Source organism: Capricornis sumatraensis, chromosome 19 (assembly GCF_032405125.1).
Source record: "Capricornis sumatraensis isolate serow.1 chromosome 19, serow.2, whole genome shotgun sequence".
NCBI lineage: Eukaryota > Metazoa > Chordata > Mammalia > Artiodactyla > Bovidae > Capricornis > Capricornis sumatraensis.
Window position 1 is genome coordinate 49,476,471 of NC_091087.1, and position 20,835 is coordinate 49,497,305.

General features: G+C 38.5%; 1 protein-coding gene and 1 pseudogene across 1 annotated transcript in view; one reads left to right on the top strand and one right to left on the bottom strand.

Moving 5' to 3' along the window:
• NUBPL (NUBP iron-sulfur cluster assembly factor, mitochondrial) overlaps positions 1-20,835 on the top strand; it is a 228,472-nt gene that overhangs the window by 194,604 nt on the left and 13,033 nt on the right. Inside the window, exons 9-10 of the mRNA XM_068991271.1 lie at positions 13,239-13,359; positions 20,637-20,719. Of these exons, the coding sequence (XP_068847372.1) occupies positions 13,239-13,359; positions 20,637-20,719 (204 nt within the window). The remainder of the gene's footprint in view (positions 1-13,238; positions 13,360-20,636; positions 20,720-20,835) is intronic.
• On the bottom strand, positions 429-10,820 carry LOC138095427 (5-hydroxytryptamine receptor 1D-like; annotated as a pseudogene).

Genomic DNA, 20,835 nt, shown 5'->3' on the forward strand with positions numbered 1-20,835 from the left:
AGTGGGTCTCTGGGATCCTACTGTAAATGATCTGCTTTCCAGAGTCCACATTCTTTAAAAAAATAAAAAGAGAGAGAATTTTATTAATTGAACCCAAACCCAAGACATTGGGATTAATCCAACTCTTAGGAAGAATAAAAAACACATTCCCTGGTGGCCCAGCTGGTAAAGAATCCACCTGCAGTGCAGGACACCTGGGTTCGATCCCTGGGTTGGGAAGATCCCCTGGAGAAGGGAACAGCTACCCACTCCAGTAGCCGTTCCAGCCCATGGGAAGTACTTCACCAACATCTGGCCTGGAGAATTCCATGGGCTGTATAGTCCATGGGGTCACAAAGAGTCGGACACGACTGGGTGACTTTCATTAACTCAATCAGGTTACAGGCCATAAAAGACAACAGCAGTAACTGCACCAAATATTAATAAGACTAAGAGGCTTTTTGGAAATGGACAATTTTCTGAAATGCTTGCTGAAACTCTTTGTTAAACACAGTGTATATTACTGGTTTTATGAGGGAGTTTAGATAGCCTTGCCAAGTGAAAAAGTCGAAAGGACTGGGTGGGCCCAGCAGGACCCCTGGCAGATAAGGAGGCCTGAAGATTCAGCAAAGAAGGGTAGCCAGCAGATGATAAAGGCCCCCCAGATGCTTCCCCAGGTTTTTTGTGGCTTTCCTCTCTCAGGCAGCAGAAATCCTTTTGTGCTCCAGAACACTATCCACAAGCTTGATTTTCACATGGTTGAAAATGAGAGGGGAACTGATCAAATAAGAGTGCCCCTCATGAAGGCTGGCTTTGAACGAGCAGAGCAAGGACCTCGCAGTCTTTGATGAGATGTTGGTGAAGTACTTCCCATAAAGTAATAATGGAGTCAGGATGTGATTCCAGGTGTTTGTGTAGATTTGTCCATAGAGGATAATGAGCAATACAGGCGGGATGTAGAAGGCCCCACAAATGGAATAGATAATGTAAGAGATCAGAGAAGTATTCACCAGGCAAGCTGATATTTCTTCATGAGCTTTAGCCTGCTGCCACAAGAGTGATGGGATGGAGATGTGGATGAAAATGGCCCAGATGATGGCAGCCACATGGCCCACTGTCTGGTGTTTACTGTTCTCCAGGGTATCAGTGATGGCCCAGTACCAGGATGGAGGCTTTGCAGCATGTGGTGTCAGAAGATGACCAGATGTCACACAACTCCAGGTGTGGGCGGTTGTATGTGTGATGCTGATGAACATGCCCAAAATAGAAACTAAGGGGTCAGTCATGGCCAAGAAGCCAATGAAATAGTTGGCAGGGATGTAGAACTTCCTGGTCTTGGAGATGGTAGTAAGTACAAAGGCACTGGTAAAGAAGATGGCCAGAGAAATCTTGAGTGCTTAAAGAACCCCTCTTTCCTAAGTCCCTGGAGTTTCTGTGGCATTTGGGATCTCTTGGGAGCCACCTGCAGAATGCCTCCCCTGACTGGTTTGAGGGGACATTCTAGGTGACTCTCTCTTTCCACAGACTTTCACACATACAGCTTCTTATTTCATAGTTGTCCTGCTCACAGAATAAAGTCATCCTTCTGTTTCACACTGGAGGGAGTCAGCCATCAGAACAGACTGAGTGAAAAGACCTCAAGACTCAACTATTTAAGGAACACTGAGGTGACTACCAACCAGATTCTGCATTCTTAATTGCTATTTCTGTGAATTATCTAGAGTTGAGGTTTAGTAATGTGGATATCATCAAATATCACAGGGTTAAGAAGATTAAAAAATAATTTAGCTTAAGTGTTTTGTGACCCATCTCATAGGTTGTTGTGACAGTTAAATAAGATTACACGTGTAGTACTTAGCATAGATCTTACCTCATGACATTGTGAAGGGTAGCTCTGAATGTTATTGTTATAGTGGTAGATTTTAGAAATCATTATAACCTCTCATTTTAGAATTCAAGGCTTGGAGAAGTTAAGTCATACCTCATGGATCCAGAAGTAGCTGGTCCCTGAGAAAAGAATGAATGCAGGCCTTCCCTACTCATTGCTCTGTCTATTGCCAGACTAATTTTGAAACAGAAAACAAGAACGCCAGTCTCATTTTTTAAAATTATAATATCTGTACACATGCTTTAAAATATACTGGAACCCCTGGTTCAAGGCTAAATGGAGAACTGAAAAGCACTTGTGAATCTAATCAATTTCAGTTATTATTATTCATTCTCTGTTTAATGGTGAGTTTTTCCTCTTCATTTTTTCTTAAATCATAGCTCTTTATCCTTGTGACAGGTTCCAGGCGGCAAGAATTTAACCTGATTGTAACCTTGAGAAATTGGATTATATAGTAGCCTGAAAATCTTGCTTGTTACTTACTTGAGTCTAGGTTTAAAATGCCAAAAAGAAATTAAAACTGGAGTCTTCTGAGTTTGCTTAATTCAATACATTTAGACACAAAAATCCAGCATTTAAGGGCAATGTTGATATTTCAAGAGAGTCAATTTTTTAAAAGTTAATAAAAGAAGTGCCCTTCTGAGCCAGTGATGGATTAGAATCATGTAAGAATAGCGTGCTAAAGGTTTGTGGTGGCTGATGCTAGGCAGGCATGTAGCATTTACTTTCTTTCAGTGAAACCAGCCGAGGTAAAAAGAAAAAAGGATCTTATACTTTGATGAGACATTAAAAAATGGTTGAGCATGCTCACAGCTGCGTCTCAGTGGTTTTATGTAAATTAAGCTGTGGCAAAGCATCTGTTTTCTAATGTTTCTATGATCAAAGGATATACAAAATAGCTCTACAGTAAACACAAACAGCTTAACAACATATAAAGTATTCACACAGTTTAAAGCTTTTTGGGGGGTGAGGGGAGGGAGTGATCATGTGGATATGTATTCTTTCCTATTTAAAGAATTTTTATGAACAGCATTGTAATATGGTATTATAAGCTTCTGTTTTATTACATTAACTACCCCTTTTCAAAAATCATTAATTATAGAAGACTGCTCTTAAATGACTAGGGCAGTGTTTTTTAATCTTTTTAATACTGAAAGCTCTCTTTTAAATTTTCTCCCACCCAATCCCATGTTTTGAAAAAGTTGTTCAGCCACGTAGTCTGTGTATCTTAGGAAGTAATTTGTTTTCTCTTTTCTAGTTAAATAATATGTGTGTGTATCATTGTTGTATGAACTTCTGAACAGAAAGAGATAACCACACATGAGTGTTATCACACCCAGTTGATATAATTTCAACTACAAGCAAAGAAACCTGACAGTTTATCTGTCCTAAATAGTCTTAAATTAAAGGTAAATGTTTCATTTCTCTTCAATTTTTTAAAATATTCATAAATTACAGGCCCTGATAAAATTTTTGTTTTGCATTTTTAGGACCTTAGAATAACATTTAATAGGAGAACTATCAAAATAAGTTCTACAGTTCGACTTTAGTGGTCAACAGCAGCATTGTCCAATAGAAATATAATTCAAACCACAAGTGTAATTTTAAAGTTTTTAGTAGCTGTATTTTTAAAAATGGAAAAAAACAGGTGAAGTATTTATCTTTTAAATTTTTATTGGAGTATAGTTGATTTATAATGTTGTGTTAGTTTCAGGTGTACAGCAAAGTGAGTCAGTTAAACATATACATATATATATATACACACTCTTTTTCAAAAAATTTATTTTTAATTGAAAGATAATTTCTTTACAGTATTGTATACACTCTTTTTTTAAGACTCTTTTCCCACATAGTCTGTTACAGACTGTTGAGTAGAGTTCCCTGTTCTACACAGTAGGTTCTAATTATTAGTTATCTATTTCATATATGCTGGTATGTATATGTCAATCTCTATGTCCCAGTTTATCCCTCCCCCTCTTATCCCCTGATAACCATAAATTTGTTTTCTATTTCAGTGACTCTATTTCTACTTTGTAAATAAGTTCATTTTTACACTTATTCCGCATATAATCAATATCATACGATATTTGTTTTTCTTTGTCTGACTTCACTTAATATGACAATCTCTAGGTCCATCCATGTTGCTGCAGATGGCATGATTTTGTTCTTTTTTATGACTAAATAATATTCCATTGTCTCTATGTACCACCGTTTCTTCATCTGTTCCTTTGGTGATAGGCATTTAAGTTGCTTCCATATCCTGGCTATTATAAATATCACTGCATTGCACATTGGGGTGCTTATATCTTTTCAAATTATGGTTTTTTCTGGGGATATGCCTAACAGTGGGATTGCTGATTCTATTTTTAGTTTTTAAAGGCTCCTCCATACTGTTTTCCGTGGTTTTACCAGTTTATATTCCCACCAACAGTGTAGGTAGGTTCCTTTTTCTCCATACCTTCTCCAGCATTTGTTATTTGTAAATTTTTTGATGGTGGCCATTCTGATGTGCTGCAGTCCATGGGGTTGCAAAAGTCTGTGGGGTTGCAAAGATTAGGACATGACTTAGTGACTGAACAATAACATTCTGACCAATGTGAGGTGATACTTCATTGTAGTTTTCATTTGCATTTCTCTAATAATTAGTGTTGTGAGCCTCTCTTCCTGTGCTTTTTGGCCATCTATAATGTCTTCTTCGAAGAAATGTCTATTTTGATCTTCTGGTCATTTTTTGGATTGAATTATTTGTGATTTTGATATTGAGCTGCATAGGCTGTTTGTTTATTTTGGAGATTAATCCCTTGTCAGTTGGAAGTTATTTTTAAAAATATAGTTAACTCAGTATATTGAAAATTCTGTCAACATGAAGTCAATATAAAACTTGAGAATCGAGCAAAAAGGGATTCCATTTAAACATACTAGGAACTCTGGCAGTTCAGTAAGAAAAAATCCACATAATCAATGGAAAAAATAGAGAAGAGACCTGAGCAGTACAGAGCAGAATATACAAATGACCAATAACCATGTAAAAATATACTTAACTTCATTAGTAATTTTGACAACACAAAACCACAGTGCAAAGGAGAGCTGGGCACAGCGTCAGAAAGACTAAGACTAGAATGCAATTTGCACCTCTGTAAGTTTCTGTCACCACCTCTGACCACAGGAAAGCTTTAGAGGGTAAGGCCTGAGGCTACACTTACTCTTTCCAAATGTCATGCCACTTTACCTTTGGTGAAATTTAATCAAGAGCCATACAAGGAAGGAAATCTGGGAAATACAGTTCCCAGTACAAACAGCTTGACAATGGAACAATCCAACACCACGAGATACTACTCTATACTAACTCTACCTGCCCAAATGACAGAAGCCTGTTGATATCAAACATTGGTGAAGCTGTGGCATGCAACTGGTACTGTGTGAGAATGTAAATTGATTCACTGCTGGTGGGAGTATTAATTGGTAGAACTTTATTGGAAAACTGGCTTTTTTTTTAACTGGAGTTAAATATGCATAACCTAATATCCAGAAAAAAAAAAAAAAACCAACATGTATTAAAACATTAGTAGAAGCACTGTTTAATAATAGCCAAAATCTGGAAACAGCCACAGATGATCCAATGAGAAAATGAATAACTGTGATATAGTCATCATGGAATCTTAGAACTCCACGAAAATGAACTGCAGATGTATGTGATTTAGCTGGATCCATCATACAGACACAAAGGAATGTACTGCATGACTACATCCATATCAAGTTCAAAACTAGACAAAATTTATGGTGTTAGAAATCAGGCTTTTAGTTTATACCTTTGGCGACATGTTTTGGAGAGTATAGAGGGAAACTTCTAGGGTGCTGGCTAGATTTTATTAACAGCATCATAGTAACATGGGCCTACTTTATGATAAGTCCATTCAGTCATGCACTTATGGTTTTGTGTGCTTTCTGTGTGTATTCATGATATACTTGAATGAAAAAAAGTTAAAGAATAACTTACAAACTTTAAAACATTATTGACATATTTTACATTCTTTTACTTGTACCAAGTCTTTGGTTTCCAGCGTGTGTTTTATACTTACAGCACACCTCAAATCAGACTAGCCACATTGCAAGCGCTTAGCAGCCACATGTGGACTAGTGGCTACCTTACGAGACATTAAAGGTCTAGAACCCCACCATTTCAGAGCTTCTCTGAGTTTAGATTTTTCTTTCAGTTCTTTCCTTGGAATGTCATGTGGAAAGAATAGGGGATTATTCTTCCTGAAGACCTCATATTAATTTTACTGCTACCTCTCTTTTTATGGAATATTTTCTATTTAAAACAGATGATTGGTTTTGTGGGCAGGTTCACAAGATGCCTAGTAAACCATCATTTTGGATATTTGTTCTTACTGCTTTCTTGGCCACTCTTCACATGACCACCTTTTTCTAAAAACAGGCATTTTATTGATGTCTGATATACATATGAAAAGGGCATGTATTGTAGGTATATATTGCTCAGTGAATTTTTGCAGAGTGAACACACCCACTGTTTGTGTTCAAGAAACAGAACATCACCCATACTCCAGAAGCTTCTGCCTTGTGCCATCTCCTGATCACTGCCCCCAAAGCAGAACCCAAATTATAACACCATTGGTTACTTTTACGTGTCTTTGAACTTTATATAAATGGAATAATAAGTATATACTTTTGTGTGGCTTCTTTTGCTTCAAATTATGTTTGAGAGATTCACTTATACTGTGCACTGTAGCTAAAATTCTTTCTTTCTCATTGCCATGTAGCATTCCATTGTATGTTAGTCACTCAGTCGTGTCTGACTCTTTGCGACCCCATGGACTGCAGTCTGCCAGGCTCCTCTGTCCATGGGATTTCCCAGGCAAGAATACTAGAGTGGGTTGCCATTTCCTTCTCCAGGGGATATTCCCGACCCAGGGATTGAATCTTGGTCTCCCAAATTGCAGGCAGATTCTGTATCATCTGAGCCACCAGGGAAGCCCTTTCCATTATATGAATATACCACAATTTATTTGTCCATTTTACTGTTAATGGACATTTAGGTAGTTTTTCATTTTTGGATAATTAGTTATGAACACTTTTATGCACGTCTTTTGGTGACTGTTATGTTCACATTTTTTAACATATAACAGAGTGGAAATACTGTGCCACAGTATAGGCATACATCAGTTTAAGTAGATAACTACCAGTTCTCCAAAATGATGTACCACTTTGCACTCAGCTGAAGCTATGGGTTTTAGTTATTGTATGTCGTCATCAACATTTGATATTTGGGTTTTTAACTTTTTGTAGGCAAGGAGGTTGTTATAGTCATAAGGACCTTTTTCTGTTCTAATCAGGTTTTAAGCATAAATGCATGGTATTTCATTGTGATGCTAATTTGCATTTCCCTGGTGATAATTAAAATTGAATACATTTCCTTGTGTTTGTCTTTGAATATCTTTTTTTATGAAGTGCCTTTTAAGTCTCTTGCTCATTTCTCTGTTGTATCTTATTTTTTCTTATTTATTTGCAGGAGTTCTTTGTATATTCTAGATGAAAGTCCTTTGTTATATATGTATATTATAGCTCCTATCGCTTACTCTATAGGTGGCCTTTTTACTCTCTTAATTATGTCTTCTGACAAGTTATTAATTTTAATGTAGTCCAGTTTAACAAAACATTTTCATTTATGTTTAGTGCTTCTTTGTGTCCTGCTAAAAAAGTCTTTCCCTGCATCCAAGGTTTTAAGTATATTCTGCTGATTTCTTCCAAATATGTTATTGTTTTATCTTTCATATTAGCTCTACAGTCCATCTGGAATTACTTTTTTGTGCATGGTGTGAGATAGAGGATTTTAAGGTTTCTTATTTTCTATATGGATGTCCAATTAACATTGCAGCACTGTGTCATCTCCATTATAAATTAGTGACTTTAATTTATGAGTCTGTTCTGGGCTATCTGTTCTATTCCATTACTATACAGCATTTTTTCTTTTTTAAGAAATGTGGTATTTGTGTGGGAAGTTTTTAATAGAGGAAATTCCAGAGTTAAGAGGAATTACTTTGTTCAAAATAACTTAAGAAGCAGTATTAGGCATTTGTCCTTTACCTAGAAGAAGAATATCAGTAATAAAGCCAAGCTTAGGTATCACAATCTTTTAATTTCAAACATATAAAGGGTTATCTCTAAATTGTTTTGATGGTACGTCTTTATGAATAAGTGATGTTTGAAAGTATATATAATTATATATATACACATATGTGGAGGTAGATTCTATTATGTATACTATATAGAGATATATAAATTATATTATATGTACCTATATAGAGATTCTATAAGGTATACTATATATAGGCAACATTAGAAATTATATATATCTATATGTAGTACACATTTATTAATATGTTATTTCCATTATAACACAAAAAAAAGTTGGGATTAAAAAGGAAGTCATAAGGATCAAATAGAAATTCTAGTACTTTCTTCCTACACCTTTCTGTCAGCCAATATGGGCTAGATTATGTGTACTAACAACCCTCAAATTTCAGTGGCTTAAAACATCATGGGTTTATTTTTCTCATGCTACGAGTCCATTACAGTTTGGCTTTAACACTCGTCTGCATTGTTCATACTCCGGCACCCAGATGGACTGAGCAGCCGCTTTCTGGAAGCTTGCTTGTCCCAGGAAAGGAGGGAAACATGATGGGGGATCAGCAGGTAGAGCCTCTGCCTAGAGGTGGCACATGTCACTCCAGCTCACGTTCCATCCAGAACAAGATGCATGTCCTCACCTACGTCAGAGAAGAGAGATGCTAGCTTTGTGCCCAGGAGAAAACTCCTCTGCAGAAAGGAACTGTGCAGGGGAAAACCTAGAGTATTTTCAGATCAGGTCAGTCGCTCAGGGGTGTGCGACTCTTTGCGACCCCATGGACTGCAGCACGCCAGACCTCCCTGTCCATCACCAACTCCCGGAGTTCACTCAAACTCATGTCCATTGAGTCAGTGATGCCATCCAGCCATCTCATCCTCTGTCATGCCCTTCTCCTCCCACCTTCAATCTTTCCCAGCATCAGGGTCTTTTCATATGAGTCATCAGTATTGGAGTTTCAGCTTCAGCATCAGTCCTTCCAATGAATAGTTAGGACTGATTTTCCTTTAGGATGGACTGGTTGGATCTCCTTACAGCCCAAGGGACTCTCAGGAGTCTTCTCCAACACCACAGTTCAAATGCATCAATTCTTCAGTGTTCAGCTTTCTTTATAGTCCAACTCTCACATCCATACATGACTACTGGAAAAACCATGGCTTTGACTAGACAGGCCTTTGTTGGCAAGGAAATGTCTCTGCTTTTTAATATGCTGTCTAGGTTGGTCGTAAGTTTTCTTCCAAGGAGGAAGTGTCTTTTAATTTCATGACTGCAGTCACCATCTGCAATGATTTTGGAGCCCCCCAAAATAAAGTCTGTCACTGTTTCCATTGTTTCCCCATCTATTTGCCATGAAGTGATGGGACCGGATGCCATGATCTTAGTTTTCTGAATGTTGAGTGTTAAGTCAGCTTTTTCACTCTCCTCTTGTACTATCATCAACAGGCTCTTTAGTTCTTCACTTTCTGCCGTAAGGGTGGTGTTACCTGCGTATCTGAAGTTATTGATATTTCTCCCAGCAATCTTGATTCCAGCTTTTGCTTCCTCCAGTGTTTCTCATCATGTACTCTGCATAGAAGTTAAATAAGCAGGGTGACAATAAACATACTTAACGTATTCCTTTCCCAATTTGGAACCAGTCTGTTGTTACATGTTCAGTTCTAACTGTTGCTTCTTGACTTGCATACAGATTTCTCAGTCAGGTGGTCTGATATTCCCATACTTTCAGAATTTTCCACAGTTTGTGGTGACCCACACACTCAAAGTCTTTGACATAGTCAGTAAAGCAGAAGTAGGTGTTTTTCTGGAACTCTCTTGCTTTTTCATTGATCCAACAGATGCTGGCAGTTTGATCTCTGCTTCTTCTGCCTTTTCTAAATCCAGCATGAACATCTGGAAGTTCACAGTTCACCTACTGTTGAAGAAACCCAGCTTGGAGAATTTTGAGCATTACTTTACTAGTGTGTGAGATGAGTGCAATTGTGTGGTAGTCTGAACCTTCTTTGGCATTGCCTTTCTTTGGGATTGGAATGAAAACTGACCCTTTCCCCTCCTGTGGCCACTGAGTTTTCCTAATTTGCTGGCATATTGAGTGCAGCACTTTCATAGCATCATCTTTTAGGATTTGAAATAGCTCAACTTGAATTCCATCACCTCCACTAGCTTTGTTTGTAGTGATGCTTCCTGAGACCCACTTGACTTTGCATTCCAGGATGTCTGGCTCTAGGTGAGTGATCACACAATTGTGATTATCTGGATCATGAAGATCTTTTTTGTATAGTTCTGTGTATTCTTGCCACCTCTTCTTAATATCTTCTGCTTCTGTTAGGTTCATACCATCTCTGTCCTTTATTGTGCTCATCTTTGCATGCAAAGTTCTCTTGGTATCTCTGACTTTCTTGAAGAGATCTCTAGTCTTTCCCATTCTGTTGTTTCCTCTGTTTCTTTGCATTGATCACTGAGGAAGGCATTCTTATCACTCCTTGCTGTTCTTTGGAACTCTGCATTCAAATGGATATACCTTTCCTTTTCTCCTTGGCCTTTCGCAAAAAAACCGTCACCTCTGAAATGACAGATTTCAGAGCATACATTTACTGGATTTGTGTTTGTCAAAGAAATAAACACACAAAGAAAAATCCTTTTAGTTTTTTCTATTCCATGTTACTTTTAAAACCCTTCAGTCTTGAAAAATGAGTCTCCTGCAATTATAAGCATAGCAGTCTCTCTTGCTTATCCTCTTCAGTGGCATCTCTGCACTCATGCGACCTACATACCTAACATGGCCTGCAGCCCCTACCTTTCAAGCCTCATCTCGCACCACTCACCCCATACCTCAGCCATACTGCCTTTCAGTTCCTTGAAGCAGACATGCTTCTACTTCCTTTTTGAGTGTGTTTCCTCGCTTTTCCTTGCTTTTAACCTGCTTACTCTTTAACTGGTGGATCAATGTATCAAACATTTCCCCACTCTGTGACTCCCGTAGTAAATAGAGTCCTTTCTTCTCTAGTCTCGTAGTAAGTACTCTGTACTTTGCTTCTAGAGAAACTGTTCTCGTTTTTAAAATCAATTTTTGCACTAATTATTCAATCTGTTTCTCCAGTTAGCGTGCAAGCTCCAAGTTGATTTTGTTCACTACTGTGTGCTGCTTCTTGTGTTTAGCCTAGTTATTGGCATATAATAGCATAGCAGTAAATCCTGAGTTTGATTACAGTTTTATGTCTGTGACATTTATGTAGTCTATACAGGGAATGTCTGAGACATTTATACAGTCCATAGGAAACGATTTTCTAATAAGTTAATCACAGACAAACTGCAAATATACTCTTGCTCCATGTCTCTCTATCTTGGAAAGCCTAAGAGGTTCCAGAGAAGGAATACATTTCACATTCTCTCTGAATTAGAATATGCCCTTCTTTAAATTTTCATGTTGCAATTTTCTTTCTTCTCCTTCTTGAGTGACAATTTTATTTATATTATTTTTATAAATATATATAATTTTATTTGTATAAAATTTTATTTTATAAAAATATGTGATTTTATTTATATTTATGAAAACTTTACAGTTAGGGGATATATACATTCAACATAAATGGTAGTAAGACAGCTCAAGTAACGAGTGTATTATGTAGACATAGTGAATAAAATAAGCTGTGTGATATTTAGCTGGGTTTTCCTTAACTTTCTGAAGATGGCACTGAATTACCAAAACATGGTATGATTTATTTTTTGTGACACTTTCCATCAGCAAAAGGGCATATAATGCATGGAAAATGCTTACCTACAAATTTATATCCCTCACTATTTGTCTTCATTTACATATATCATAGGAAACTTTACTCTTTCCTGTTTCTCTTTTCAGAAAGAATAACACATTTGATCACCTTCTTGTTGATATATTTAATTGTGGACTATCAGTGCTATTCTTCATTTAAAATGCAAATGTTCTAATAGAGATATCTCCCATAATGATAAGTGTATTGGTGGGATTGATAGGATGATATGGACATTGTTACCTATAAGCCTCTGATAGTGTTTTCTGCATTTTTACTCTAGGAGACAACCAGGCTTCCTATAAATAAGGAGTAAGATTAAAAGAATCATAAATAGAGCCTGTCTGTTTATTCAGCTAATGTTTATGAAATATCTCTTTTGAAGCTGGGGAAACTCAGAAAGAAATGAACACTTTGTATGTAGCTTTAAATTTTTGCTTTAAGTAATAACATTTTGATAAGAGCTGAGTTTCAGTCTTTTGCTGTGTCAGTTTTCTCATCTTTGGAAAGGATATGCTAACAACCCATCTCATAAAGTTGTATAAAGAGACAGTAAGATAATGCATATACAGCCCTTATCCCAGGGCCTGACCTAGAATAAGTACTCAGTGTATGTTGCTGGGAATGATTGAGGGCAGAAGGAGAAGAGGGCATCAGAGGATGAGATGGCTAGATGACATCACTGATGCAATGGACATGAACTTGGGCAAACTGGGAGATGGTGAGGGACAGAAAGACCTGGCATGCTGCAGTGCATGGGGTCAAAAAAGTTGGACACGACCAGGAGACTGAACAACAACATATGTTGGCTGTTTTCTACTGTGAGGCTTTGTCCACAGTTAGCCTCTTAACTGTGTCTTTTCTTTTGTTGCTTCCTGCTTATTTTTTCCATGCTGACCTCAAAGTAAAATTCTGAAACAGATCTGACTGTGTATCACTGCTTCTTCAGTGCCATCTCTGTTGTTTCAAAAATAAAATCTCAAATACATGGATAGCATTTGGCACCTTACCATCTGACCTCGACCTTTCTACCAAACTAACTTCTGCCTTGTTACCTTTGCTGGACTGCAGCCAAAATAGGCCCTACGAATCAAAATTCACTGCCTTGGCTTGTTCCCTTTTCTGCTGCCTAGAGTTCCTACTCTAGGCCTCAACCCCTCTTCTTACACTCAACCTGAAGAAACAGTTCTCTGTGGGAAACCCAGAGATCCCTCTTATTCTTCCAAAACAGAGTTTTTGATCCCCATGATTTATAATTTTTTGGCAACTATCTCATTATTCGAGTTAATGGCATCTGTCTTGCTCTCCCACTAGCTTGAGTTGTTTAAGAGCAGAGACCATTACTTATTCATCATAGTATCTCTGAAACCTAGTAGGCACGCAGTAGAAGCTTGTTGAAATAATGGATTGAAATTCAGTTTAATTTTGTTTTGATTTCAATGTGTCTTTATTATTCTAGGTTCTGGGCCTGGTCCAAAATATGAGTGTTTTCCAGTGTCCAAAATGTAAACACAAAACTCACATTTTTGGTGCTGATGGTGCAAGGAGACTAGCACGGACCCTTGATCTTGATATTCTAGGTAAGACCACCGGATATTCATTTGCAAAGGAAAGAGCATGGCGATGAAGATCATCTCAAAGTGATGAAATGCTTTTGGCTTGGTGTTTTGAATTAAGTTAGTATAGTGCACTTCTCTGTGTTAACCTTTCTTTGGCTTTTTGTGATACTTCATTAGTGGAACACATTTTGAATAGGGGGTTTGTTCTGCCAATTACAACTCTTGCTGTAGATGAAAACCACCCATAACCTGAATTTGCAAAGCTAGTTTTGTGGTTTGAGTGCTCTGATTTGAAGCCCACATTTTAAATAATGGTCTTCAGTTTGTTTGCTAAGTTGGGAAGACATCTCTTAGTATCAGCAGAAAGTGAAGGTGAAAGTCACTCAGTGTCTGACTCTTTGCGACCCCCATGGACTCTATACAGCCCATGGAATTCTCCAGGCCAGAATACTGGAGCGGGTAGCTGTTCCCTTCTCCAGGGGATTTTCCCAACCCAGGGATCGAACCCAGGTCCCCTGCATTGCAGGTGGATTCTTTGCCAGCTGAGCCACAAGGGAAGCCCAAGAATACTGGAGTGGGTAGCCTATCCCTTCTCCAGTGGATCTTCCTGACCCAAAATTGAAACAGAGTCTCCTGCATTGTGGGCAGATTCTTTACCAACTGAGCAGACATATACAGAAATACCTATTTCATATGTTGTGGCAGTCTTTGGAAGTGTCAGTTCTTGATGTGCGTGGAGAAATGCTTTCCTGATCAGTTCTGAATGTATAAGTCCTCTGCTCCAGAAAAAACGACATTTACTGTTTTCTGTAATCTTTTTATGCCATGTCTATGAAGAGGCACCTGAAACTTACCTTGTCTATACTGTTCATGTTACTGAATTGAAAAATTAATTAGTAATTGAAGGAGAAGTAAAATCATGTGTTAAAGGAGCAAAACACAGATTTTAGATAAAACATTAAAAAAAAATCCACAAGCAACTTAATGGACTTTTTAGGGAACATGTTTTGATATTCTGCATATGAGTTTCTATTCTGGGTAAAGGCAGATGTTAGCTGCTAAATAATGGAGTCATAGAGTGAATTACCAGTTTTAGGTAGTTAACAATATTCCTTAGAGATCAAGGAATTCAAAACATTCTTTATTATAATTAGTTTTCTAAAAGTTGATGTTAAATGTATTATTGTTTTTATGCATTGGTACTATACAGCTACCACAGTACCAGGTGAATACTAATGATATATTTTGATACATTTTTATAATTAAAGATACTAATTTTATTCTGCAACTGTTTCTCATTTAACTAACCTAGGAAGTTCAGTTTCCCAAATCTGCATAATAACAGCAGATTGATATTCACTTATATAATAAAGTAAATGTGTAATTATAATGGCATTATTGAATTATGCTGACAGTATTATAATTTCCTAATTTGTGAATGGGTGGTATGATTTTGTAAGTCACTTATTTGGAATTTGAAACATGTCTCCTAGAGAAACAACCTACAGATGGAAGTTACATTTTAACCAACAGCTCACAAATGTATGCATGCATTCTGAGTCACCTCAGTCGAGTCTGACTCTTTGTGCCCCTGTGAACTGTAGCCCACCTATGGACTGTAGCCCGCCAGGCTCCTGTCCATGGGATTCTCCAGGTAAGAATACTGGAGTTGCCATGTTGCCAGTCGCAACTGCAGTATTGGAGCTGCCAATACTGGAGGGTTGCCACGCCCACTTCCAAGGGATCTTCCCAGGGATCGAACCTGCATCTCATATGTCTCCCTCATTGGCAGGCGGGTTCTTCACTACTCACAACACCTGGGAAGCCCTGCAAATCAAATGTGTAGTTACCCTAAAAATATATCAGAAACACTGATTACTGATCACAGAAACTCGGCTAGTGCTATAGTCTGTTGTATCTCAAACTCTTACGAGAAAAATAATTTAGGGTTCTAACGTAGAGCACATCTGCTCCCTTTAATATGATCGTGGGGCCCAGAGGGCTCTCCCATGAACTGGAACAGGGGCTCTGATGATGAAGAGGTTGGAATTGGGAACAAGGAACTGAAATCAGGGAAAGAGCTCTCACAGCTGTGACCTCCTAGCTGGGTGACACCCCCAGGACTCTTATGTGTCCTTTACTGACTCTCTTGCTGCCTCTTATTTTCATCTAGGGAGCTGTGTTTCAAATGATTATTTGGTAAAATGGCTCTTCAGAATTTTATCCACATTCAGCTTGTGGTGGTTGTTGTTAGTCACTGAGTCATATCTGACTCTTTGTGACCCTATAGCCTTCCAGGCTCCTCTGTCCATGGGATTTCCCAGGCAAGAATACTAGAGTGGATTGCTATTTCATTCTTCAGGGGATCTTGCCAGCCCAGGGATTGAACCTACTTGGGAGGTGGATTCTTTTTCTTTTTTTAAATTATTTATTTTAATTGGAGGATAATTACTTTACAATATTGTGATGGTTTTTGCCATACATCAACATGAATCGGCCACAGGTGTACATATGTCCCCCCAATCCTGAATGCCCCTCCCAAACTCCCTCCCTACCCTATCCCTCTGGGCAGGTGGATTCTTTACCACTGAGCCACGTGGAAAACCCGTATTCAGCTATAGGGATGGTTTATACATAGTAATTAAGGTCTCAGATCATGTCACAGAAACCTCTGTAACTTATGTCTCTGAAGTGTGCTTCCTTCAGCCCTAGCCCTTCAAAAATACTTTTCAAGGCCAGACTGAACCTCAGCAACTCTCACTACCTTTACCCCACTTTAATTTTCTCTGTGCACAGCTGTTAGTCCACCGCCGCTCTCACTGTGCCATCTACTCTCTAACAAGGTTTTCCCCATCTTATTCTCCTCTTCTGCGGAGTGTGAGTCTCTGGAGGGCAGAAATGATGTCACTAGCTGACTCATTGGAAAAGACCCTGATGCTGGGAAAGATTGGGGACAGGAGGAAAAGGGGGTGACAGAATGAGATGGTTGGGTGGCATCACTGACTCAATGGACTTGCGTTTGAACAAACTCTGGGAGATAGTGAAGGATAGGGAAACCTGGCGTGCTGCAGTTCATGGGGTCACAGAGAGTCAGACACAACAAGCATTGAGCAACAACAATGAACAAGCTGGCTATATAATGGAGACGATTTTACTCTTTTGTTCTATTACTCTGATGGAAATGAAAGCATTCGGGATTCTTTACTATATACTGGCAGTTCATAAATCAAGAGAAAAAACTTTCTGAGTTTCTAAATATTTTCTGTAACATATCTTCCCCTGCTTCCCGCATGACAGCTTCCTATAGTCTAAAGTTGATCTATAGAGTAGACATCAAATTTACTGAAAAACTAACCTTTACGTGCTTATTGAAATATTCATGCATTGTTGTCTATTGAACACTTAGGAAAGAGAGTTGGCTAAGATCTCAAAATATGCTGATAAGAGGCACATGACATATCTGTTACTCTGTACTTTATAATATAAACTGTGGTAGGTTTGTAACATATTCTTCTTCTGCATTATTTACACTGAATGGCATGGTACTGAATGAATAGTTTATGTAAAACACACATACACACATGTTTCGATAACCTTTGCATGGACTTAAAGTGGTTCTAAGAATGCTGAGCAACATAAAAGTCAACTCTTCTACTCCATTTACTGCCTTTTAAATCTCAGCTTTATTTGTGATGGTGTGGTAGAAAGAGTGGTCTAGTGGTTTCCTCTACTTTTTCAATTTAACTCTGAATTTGGCAATAAGGAGTTCATGATCTGAGCCACAGTCAGCTCCCGGTCTTGTTTTTGCTGACTGAATAGAACTTCTCCATCTTTGGTTGCAAAGAATCTGATTTCGGTGTTGACCATCTGGTGATGATATGTGTAGAGTCTTCTCTTGTGTTGTTGGAAGAGGGTGTTTGCTATGACCAGTGCGTTCTCTTGGCAAAACTCTATTAGCCTTTGTCCTGCTTCATTCCGCATTCCAAGGCCAAATTTGCCTGTTACTCCAGGTGTTTCTTGACTTCCTACTTTTGCATTCCAGTCCCCTATAATGAAAAGGACATCTTTTTTGGGTGTTAGTTCTACAAGGGCTTGTAGGTCTTCATAGAACCAACCATTCAACTTCAGCTTCTTCAGCGTTACTGGTTGGGGCATAGACTTGGATTACTGTGATATTGAATGGTTTGCCTTGGAAACGAACAGAGATCATTCTGTCTTTTTTGAGATTGCATCCAAGTACTGCATTTCGGACTCTTTTGTTGACCATGATGGCTACTCCATTTCTTCTAAGGGATTCCTGCCCACAGTAGTAGATATAATGGTCATCTGAGTTAAATTCACCCATTCCAGTCCATTTTAATTCACTGATTCCTAGAATGTCGACATTCGCTCTTGCCATCTCCTATTTGACCACTTCCAATTTGCCTTGATTCATGGACCTGACATTCCAGGTTCCTATGCAATATTGCTCTTTACAGCATCGGACCTTGCTTCTATCACCAGTCACATCCACAGCTGGGTATTGTTTTCGCTTTGGCTCCATCCCTTCATTCTTTCTGGAGTTGTTTCTCCACTGATCTCCAGTTGCATATTGGAAACCTACCAACCAGGGGAGTTACTCTTTCAGTATCCTATCATTTTGCCTTTTCATACTGTTCACGGGGTTCTCAAAGCAAGAATACTGAAGTGGTTTGCCATTCCCTTCTCCAGTGGACCACATTCTGTCAGACCTCTCCACCATGACCCTCTCATCTTGGATAGATATCTGATAGAGTGCCTGATGAACTATGGACGGAGGTTCGTGACATTGTACAGGAGACAGGGATCAAGACCCATCCCCATGGAAAAGAAATGCAAAAAAGCAAAATGGCTGTCTGGGGAGGCCTTACAAATAGCTGTGAAAAGAAGAGAAGTGAAAAGCAAAGGAGAAAAGGAAAGATATAAGCATCTGAATTCAGAGTTCCAAAGAATAGCAAGAAGAGATAAGAAAGCCTTCCTTGGCAATCAGTGCAAAGAAATAGAGGAAAACAACAGAATGTTAAAGAGTAGAGATCTCTTCAAGAAAATTAAAGATACCAAGGGAACATTTCATGCAAAGATGGGCTCAATAAAGGGCAGAAATGGTATGGACCTAGCAGAAGCAGAAGATATTAAGAAGAGGTGGCAAGAATACACAGAAGAACTGTACAAAAAAGATCTTCACGACCCAGATAATCATGAAGATATGATCACTCGCCTAGAGCCAGACATCGTGGAATGTGAAGTCAAGTGGGCCTTAGAAAGCATCACTACAAAAAGAGCTAGTGGAAGGGATGGAATTCCAGTTGAGCTATTTCAAATCCTGAAAGATGATGCTGTGAAAGTGCTGCACTCAATATGCCAGCAAATTTGGAAAACTCAGCAGTAGCCACAGGACTGGAAAAGGTCAGTTTTCATTCCAATCTCAAAGAAAGGCAATGCTAAAGAATGCTCAAACAACCACACAATTGCACTCATCTCACATGCTAGTAAAGTAATGCTCAAAATTCTCCAAGCCAGGCTTCAGCAATACGTGAACCGTGAACTTGCAGATGTTCAAGCTGGTTTTAGAAAAGGCAGAGGAACCAGAAATCAAATTGCCAACATCCGCTGGATCATGGAAAAAGCAAGAGAGTTCCAGAAAAACATCTATTTCTGCTTTATTGACTATGCCAAAGCCTTTGACTGTGTGGATCACAATAAACTGTGGAACATTCTGAAAGAGATGGGAATACCAGACCACCTGACCTGCCCCTTGAGAAACTTGTATGTGGGTCAAGAAGCAACGAACTGGACATGGAATAATAGACTGGTTCCAAATAGGAAAAGGAGTATGTCAAGGCTGTATATTGTCACCCTTCTTATTTAACTTCTATGCAGAGTACATCATGAGAAACGCTGGACTGGAAGAAACACAAGCTGGAATCAAGATTGCCAGGAGAAATATCAATAACCTCAGATATGCAGATGACACCACCCTTATGGCAGAAAGTGAAGAGGAACTAAAAAGCCTCTAAATGAAAGTGAAAGAGGAGAGTGAAAAGTTGGCTTAAAGCTCAACATTCAGAAAATGAAGATCATGGCATCTGGTCCTGTCACTTCATGGGAAATAGTTGGGGAAACAGTGGAAACAGTGTCAGACTTTATTTTTTGGGGCTCCAAAATCACTGCAGATGGTGACTGCAGCCATGAAATTAAAAGATGCTTTACTCCTTGGAAGGAAAGTTATAACCAACCTACATAACATATTGAAAAGCAGTGACATTACTTTGCCTACAAACGTCCGTCTAGTCAAGGCTATGGTTTTTCCTGTGGTCATGTATGGATGTGAGAGTTGGACTGTGAAGAAAGCTGAGTGCCGAAGAATTGATGCTTTTGAACTGTGGTGTTGGAGAAGACTCTTGAGAGTCCCTTGTACTGCAAGGAGATCCAACCAGTCCATTCTAAAAGAAATCAGCCCTGGGTATTCTTGGAAGGAATGATGCTAAAGCTGAAACTCCAGTACTTTGGCCACCTCATGCGAAGAGTTGACTCATTGGAAAAGACTCTGATGCTGGGAGAGATTGGGGGCAGGAGGAGAAGGGGACAACAGAGGATAAGATGGCTGGATGGCATCACTGACTCGATGGACGTGAGTCTGAGTGAACTCCGGGAATGGGGTCACAAAGAGTCGGACATGACTGAGCAACTGAACAGAAGTGAACTGATTATTTCCTGAGAGCTCAAGTTATGTATACTGCTATATAGATTGATACGTTATAAAAGAATTCTATCTGATAAAGAGGCAGATAGTTGAACTAACAAGTCTGCCCTGCTTTTCAGCAGTTCTGTTTGCTCACCCATCTGCCACTATCAAGAAGATTATTCTGTTGTGCTTTTTAAAAACTTATTTGCCTCTTCATCTGTCCTTTTCAGTTACCTGTTATTATGTGGCAAGATATGTCTATATCATATTATTATATCAGTTATTATAGGGAAAAAATTTAGCAATATCTTCCAGGTCATTTTTGCTGGAAGACCTCCAGCAAAGAATAAATCAGAGATCTTATTCCTTGATTGACTGCCACACTGCTTTCAAATGTAATCATGGTATTACCCTTAAATGGAATATTTTTTCCCTAATTTTCATTTGAAATTTGTTTTTCAGAAATTTAGCAATTTGATGATAGTCATAACTCAGGTTGATTTGAATCAATTTGTTTCTGCAGTTCAAAGACTAAAATTTCAAATGCCTATATAAGCTTTTGTGGTACTAATGGATATCTGGTGGACTCTTTTAGGAGACATCCCCTTACATCTTAACATAAGGGAAGCCTCAGATACAGGCCAGCCGATTGTGTTTTCACAGCCTGAAAGTGATGAGGTAAGTTATATTTATAAATATGTTTTTAAATTTATTTTCACAGGATATATACTTTTTGATATATAGACAGAAGGTTGGGGAGATCAGGTTTGTCTATTTGGAATGCATGTATTAAC